Below are 7646 nucleotides of genomic sequence, written 5' to 3'. Positions count from 1 at the left end.
CCAACACGAATTAGCCAATAAACATTAACGTACATTTCCCTCACTTTCCGAACCAAAGCTTTTCTCAACGAATCCGATGCCTTCGCATCCTTAGACACATCCCAACGCAGTCTTCCTCCGCAGCAGCCTCGCGACAAAAAAGTCAGTCTATTACAGCGAGTCGACATATCACGATCGTTATACTTACACGGTTCGAGTTGAATAATTATCTAAGCTCTCGACATCTCGTGCAATCATTGTCCGCACTCGGAGCGCATCCCGAATCGTGGCTATCCAAGCTCTACCTTATAACCGCGCATTCGCGAACCGAATATAACCGCGAATCCTGCGTCAAGTGTACTCATCGATATTACAGTGAATAAACATTTATCGTTCAATAAATCTGAGTTTTCCTTCCGACCCTATCACGACATACCACCTCAACACTTCCATTTAAATGTATTTAATGTAAATATATTTAAGGTAAAAGTAATGTTCACTGCTCGTATGGTGTTACCCTATTCGTCAATGGGATCGAAAGAAGGAATGAATTTCCGTTCCGATGATGCCATAGAGGAAAACCATGATGGGGTGTGTCTAAGGACACGAGATCATCGGATTCGTCGAGGATAGCCTTAGTTCAGAAAGTGAGAGAAGTTGACGTTGCTGCTAATTGGTCAATCTCCATATCGGTGGTTAGAAAAAGATGCTAGCCGCCCTCGAGGGAAAGTTGCTAGTGGGAGACGCCGCTCGCTTCGTTCAGAAGGTGAGGGAATTTGGCGTTGCTGCTAATTGGTCAATCTCTATATCGGTGGTTAGAAAAAGATGCTAGCCGTCCTCGAAGGAAAGTTGCTAGTGGGAGACGCCGTTCGTTGAAAAATAGGTCTCTCCTACTTTCCCGTAGCTGGGACAAAGACTGTTTGTTTGAAGGACTTTAGTCCACTAAATCCTGAGATTTATGACGGGCCCTCAGGCTAGCTGAACATGTACTGTGGAGACGCATCGACATCTGGCAATCATCTTGCTCGAAGAATAGAAACCGTTGGGATGTTTACTGTCGCGTGTCGCCACGAATATTTCTTTTAAGGAGAGCTATAGAATTACTCCATACCTTTGTTAGACGAAGCGTTCATCCCGTAACCGCGGCTACGTTCGGCAACTGACTGTCGCCTCGAGCCCAAGCTCATTATCACAACTCTCGAACAATTACAATCGGATTGAATAACTACAATTGTTCAATTACAGACTCCGGTGTTCTTTCATCTCCGACATATATTATATTTGGCTCGAACATTGTACTACGGTCTATGCCCGTAATATTTACGTTTGGTCTGATCATCTACTACGGGCTATGCCCGTAGTTGTAGGTTAAGGGGTTAATTGGCGTAGGAGGCTTAGGAGCCGAATTGAAAGCACGACGGGAGGAAGGACCGTAGTCAGGGAGAAAAGAGAGAGAACTCCAAGGAGTAGGAGCGAGATTATTCTTGTTAAAGTGAAGCGGGATAACAATTGCAAATGTTTATTCCTATAGGGAGGACGTTGGGGGCGAAGAATGCCCTGAAGGAGACAACTGGCGTCAGGAAGACGAGGACTGGGCACATCCTTATTGAACTAAATAACAAGGTAACGGTTGGGCAGGTTGCGGAAAACCTGAAAAAGGCGATGTGTCCGGGGATGGAAATTGTACCTTTGGCGAATAGGGAGACCCTGGAAATCAGGATTATTGATCCTGTCGCCACAAAGGAAGAATTGGCAAACAACATATCCACTGAACTGAACATAAAGGAAGAGAGATGGATAGAGGTGAAGCCCCTAAGGGATGACGCCGTGGGAAACCCAGCAGGCGGTGGTTGTGCTGTCTGCGAGTACTGTTCCCGGGGACAGACCGACGATTAAGATTAAAACGGGATTGGCAATTGCGTCGGCGAGGATTCTGCCCAACTTAGTGAGATGCTATAAGTGTCATATGCTGGGGTATACTGCAGCCAGGTGTACGATAGTGAGCATTGTGAAGAATTGTGCAGATGATGTGAGGACAAGGACCATACCATAAACCAGTGCACGAAGGAACCAAGGTGTGGTATCTGCCTGAAGGAAAATAAGAATACCCTGAGGTATATTACCGGGTCCCAGGAGAATCCTGTAGTAAAAGAGAGGACGAAGAGAGGCAATCCTAGCAGAAGATGAGGATTTTGATAATAAACTTGAATAGGTGCAGGCTTGCACACGAATTGATGTACCAGTATGTCTGCGAAGCAGGAGTAGATGTTGTATTCATATCGGAGCCTTATAGGCAGCAGATATATTGGTACAACGACGACAAGGGTGATGCGTCATTGTAGGTGACGCTCTTCAGAGGGAAACAATCAGAGATTGATCTCAAGATATGGAATCGTAGGAGTCAGCGTGGACAATGTGCTTTGCATTGGGGGTTATTGCTTTCCCTATGTAAATATGAAACAGTTTAATAGCTATGTCCAGGTGTTGGACACTCTGATTCAGGCGGCCAAGAGGAGTTACCCAGCAACGATGATATCCGAAGATTATAACTCAAAGGCCACCGCATGGGGAGTCCATGTAAATGTAAATGAAATGAAATGGCAGATAAACCAGACTCTTGAACATGTTCGCGAAGAATGTGATCGTCCCGATCCGGTTGAACGAAGATCATGAAGGAAGAGGCGAACAATAAATTAAGTACAACATTGGGCGGGATCGTGCGGTGATATGCCGGAAGACCGACTAACGGGTAAGCGGATCCCCAAGGTAATCGAGATAAACGTGGAGGGGCCCCTTCTAACCACGAAGTAGAAGATTAGATACCTTGGGGAACAGGTAGATAACTACAGAAGGTTCGGGGCTCATTTGTTGAAAGTGTGCAATAGGACAGATACCCTTATGGGAGCATTGAGATCGTTACTGCCCAATGTTAACGGTCCCACCAACTCTGCAAAGGAGCTCTATTCTGGAGTCTGGAAAGTCTGGTCGGTGGTGTTCTGTGTGGCGCCTGTATAGGCCAAGACGTTAGTAGTGAAGAAGAACAGAAACACTTTTAAAAGGGCGCCAGGGGCCGTATTAATAAGATTATCTACGGCTTATCCGCACAGTGTCCCACGCAGCACTGTGCGAGCTTACAGGTACCTTGCCCATTTTCTATGCGGTCGAGCTCCGGGTCGAGAAGTATCCGATGAAGAAGGAATATCTACAGTCATATACGATATCCGTTCCAGAGAAGACACAGTCTTGTATGAAAGGATCAAGGCTCTGGAAGAACGTATGGAGCGTATTGGAAGGAGGAGGACAACTGGACGAAGAGGCTGGTAGAGGACATCTCTATATTCAGGAAGCACAGGAGGTATATTGAGCAGTTTACTATGCAGATCCTGATCCTTATGCGCACCCACGAACCCGAAGCCAAGGGTGGGACCATCGGGGTAAGCTCAGGACCATCAGTGGTAAGACGGACCATCGGCGTTGACCGATGCCCGTCGTCTTGGGCCCTCGCTGACGTAAGTTCCATCTGGAACTGTCGAGTTCGGTTGGCAGGATCTCCGACCGACAGTGACCTGGCTGTCCATCCACACCGCTAGTCCTACCAATGATTGAAGTTGGGATCACCGTCGTCGAGTGAATCCCGGAGAAATTTGCGATCCCTCAATTCGGCCAATTTGAGATAGATTCATGGAGGTAGTGGTTGAAGGCCAAATGTTGGACAGATGGCCGATATGGTGTACTTGGCATCCGCGATGGCCGTCGGCGAGTGAGCAGCTTCCTAACTGCTCCGAAACCGCCCGGGAGAGACGGTAAGGCTAGGAAAGGAGCCCCGTTCGACCTGAGATAAATGAAAGCCCCTGCAAGCCTAACTAATACAGGTAGCAAGTCTGGGTGCCGAGTGCGCTGGTTAGGTGTGATCACAACCCCATGGCCCTAGGGGTGCCAGGGTCCGGTATGGAGACTTTGCCGAGGTACGGACCTGTAACTGGAGCTGCTACTGCGGCAGATACTAAATGTACCGAAGGATGATCAGGAAGGTAGTACGCTCCCGCTGCTGGTACTGCAATAGTGACAGTGACGGCGCCGAACATGCGCTGTTCTACTGCCCCAGGTGGATAAGGGAAAGGAACGAATTGAAGAATCACGTCGGTACATCAATGGCAATTGACAATTTGATCGCGCTGCTAGTGAAAAAAGAGGACAACTGGACTAAGTTCCAGGTTTTATGTAATAAAATAATGAAGTCCAGGCTTGCGCAAGAAGAAATCGAGGAGGGGAAAAGAAGATGATAGAATAAGACTGAATAAGAGAGCCCATCGCGGCAATAACATCTTTGTCACCTGGTCTCAAATGATGAACGGACTTGGGAACTTTGGGAGTCCTACCACCTAAAGGTTTTAGAATAAAAGATTTAGGATACTCAGTTCCTGGAATTATATCGAGCAATTACAACAAATACTTACAATTGTACCAAGCTACGGTAATGAATCTATTTATTTAAATATAATGACAACTTAAAAATATGGCGATAAAATATTAATTGGAGATAGAAGGATCTGCCATGTTTCAATACGAAACAGCCACTGCCAGTGTTTCTAATGGAACTTGAACCGAAAGCTCATAACAAAGAAATTTGACATTACAAAAATCCTAAACATAATAGTAACAATCGAGCCACGTTATATGTAGGACATACCGCAATACATACAGTGTCCACAATACGGACACACTGAAAACTATTCCAACAGAAACCCGGAGAATGTCAAATGTGAACGAAACCACCTAACAATAAACTGCCCATACACAGGAAAGATAAACGAAGTAAAATGCTATAAGTGTAATGGAAACCACCTAGTAAGCTATAAAGCCTGCGAAGTCAGAAAGCAACTACAACGAAAACTGTTTCCATAGCTTCGAAGTAGACCATGCGGCAACTAGCCCACCCAACAAGAAATTGCAGAATCAGAGCCAACACCAAATGTAGCGAACACTAACCATAGAAACATGAACACCTTTGGTATCCGAAGTTATGCGCAAGTAACTAATCAAACTCTACCCTTAAACAACCAGAACCAAAACGACAAGTATAACGACGCTACAGAAATCAAGGAATTCCTCAAGCAATGCATCAGAAACACCGAAATGGCAACAAGAATGATAAGTGAGCAAAACGCAATACTCAGACAATAAACACAACAAATTACAGTTATGCTACAACTACTTACAAACATGTTAGGTAAAAAATAGAAATGGACATGCTGAAAATTGCAGCTTGAAATACCAATGGCCCACAACAACGGGCCTTCGAATCTAATACATTTCTGTAGAACAATAATATTGACATATTACTTGTTTCAGAAGTTCATTTCACACCAAAAAGCTACATGAAAGTACCATATTACACCATCTATGATACCAAACACCCTCCAGGAAAAGCACACGGAGGGACCGCAATGATAATAAGAAACGACATTAAACACCACTTACACAGCCAAGTTAGTAAGGGATATACAAGGTGGCTGGTAACTGGTGATACAAGCGGAAAGGGAGTGATTCTACGCGAAACAAGAAATCGAAAATTTGATCAGTAGTTGCTCGCTTGGAGTGACACATAGCGGGCCAGGTCCCAGGTTGGCACGAAAGCCAGTACGGCTTCCGAAAGAGACGCTCGACGATCGACGCGGTCAGACGCGTGCGGACACTGGCAGAGGACAGAGTTTCCCGGAACGACGTGGCGGCGCTGGCGGTTTCCCGGGACATCGTCAACGCGTTTAACTCCAGGCCGTGGGACAGGATACTGACGGCCCTGGAGCACTTCGAGGTTCCCAGCTACCTCGTCCGACTGATCCGGGCCTACCTCGACGACAGGTGGATTTGCTACAGCAGCAAGGAGGGAGAGGAAAGGAGGAACACAGATTCCCCCAGGGCTCGGTGCTGGGACCGACACTGTGGAACATTGCGTACGACGAGGTACTGCGATGCCCGCTGCCCCCAGGCTCGGCCATGGTGTGCTACGCGGACGACACCCTGGTCCTGGTCGGGGGTCGTGGCTGGCACGAGACACTGCGCATCGGCGAAATCGCAACGGCCTGCGCAATCCATGCCCTGCGCGGACTGGGCCTGAGGGTCTTCCCTGCGAAGTCAGAGTCCACCTGTTTCTACGACAAGAAGCGGCGGGGACCCCACCGCCCGGCCTATGCTTAAACATGGCAGGCGAAACCGTCCAGGTGAGATCGCAAATGAAATACCTGGGTCTCGTCATCGACAGCCAGTGGACGTCCGAGCCACACGTCGACTGCCTGATTCCGAAAGTGTCGGTGGCCGCTAATGCCCCATGCGGCCTGCTACCGAACATCGGCGGGGCGGGAGACGCGGTGCGCCGACTTTACGAGGGCGTCATTCTGTCCCGAGTGATGTACGGGGCCCCGGTATGGGCGGACGACCTGATGGCGAGCCGCCGCAGCATCCTGTTTCTGAGGAGGCTACACAGGGTAACGGCCATCAGAATCATTAGGGGATACCGGACGGTGTCTCACGCGTCGGGGACCGCCCTAGCCGCGTCCCCCCCGTGGGAGCTAGTGCTCAAAAAGTGATACACCCACCGGAGAGTATGGCATCCGGGAGAAGATCCGACCGAGCAGGCGGCTTCGAATGGCATAGGAACCGCTGAGGAGGACACGTGGGACGGGTGGCGATCCCAGCTGATTAACGAGGGAGGTGAACATCGGGGCGCGGAGGCGGTCCTCCCAAACTGGGAGGCATGGAGAAGCCCCTGCGGCACGCCACAGGAGAAACTCCCACCCCTGCAGGATGAGACGATGGAGAAGGATGGCAGTCAGGCGACCTAGAGCTGCCCCAACGTCGCGCCAACGGACCACGCCTGAAGGAGCGCAGCGCTAGGGGCAAGGACCCCCCTAACGCCAGCTCAATAGACGGAAGATACTAGGACCGGCTCGAACAAGAGGACGCGGGAAGAGAGCGCAACGGAAGTTAATTCATTGAGGTTCCTGGAGCACCCCCGTCGCACGCGTAGGAGTTTTAGTCGGTAGGAGTCCGACACTACTCTGCTGCTACGCGTCCTGCAGCAGCGGAGTGTCCATGAGGATTTCTCCACGCATAAAAAAAAAAGGAAAGAAAAAAAGTCTAGCACACAAAATTATGCATATCTCAATAATAATAAATAGGTGTATAAAATATATAGTAATATCTAAGAACACTTTATGTGAGTATAATTCCAAATGCGAATTAAAAATGTGCATATATGCACCTATATCTTGCTAAGCATGTGTCTCGCCCTACGCAATGTGTTAAAAAAACCTCCTGAGATATCGTGACTGTTCCTGAGTAATTTCGAGAAAATCATACAAAAAAAGCGGAAGCGTTGGTGAAGAATATCGTAAATTCTTCATTGTGAATGAACTCTCCACTATTACCTTGATACGTAACATAATTTAACGACTTTAGGAATTTGGTAAAAGAGTAGAATAGTTCTGGAAAGACAAAATCATTTAAACATCCAAGGAGAAACGTTAGAGGAATTATAGAAACATAAAGTTGAAGATAATCGTAGACATAGTTGAACTTCTTTCCTTTATTTACTGTATTGCCTGTTATTTAAAAATGTTTTATTTAGTTCTAACGCGAGTGATTTGGATATATTTCGTTTATTAATA

General features: G+C 47.6%; 1 protein-coding gene across 1 annotated transcript; it reads left to right on the top strand.

Annotated features, from left to right (window-relative positions):
- The first annotated feature begins 6179 nt into the window (after positions 1 to 6179).
- Positions 6180 to 6566, top strand: LOC112212858. The gene has a single exon (XM_024367667.1). The coding sequence runs from the start codon at positions 6180 to 6182 to the stop codon at positions 6564 to 6566; it is 387 nt and encodes a 128-aa protein (XP_024223435.1).
- Positions 6567 to 7646: the final 1080 nt, after the last annotated feature.

This window comes from Bombus impatiens, unplaced genomic scaffold (assembly GCF_000188095.3).
Source record: "Bombus impatiens unplaced genomic scaffold, BIMP_2.2 scf_0335, whole genome shotgun sequence".
Classification (NCBI taxonomy): Eukaryota; Metazoa; Arthropoda; class Insecta; order Hymenoptera; family Apidae; genus Bombus; species Bombus impatiens.
Note: the sequence above shows the minus strand (reverse complement) of the source record. Positions and strands in the feature narration are given on the sequence as shown.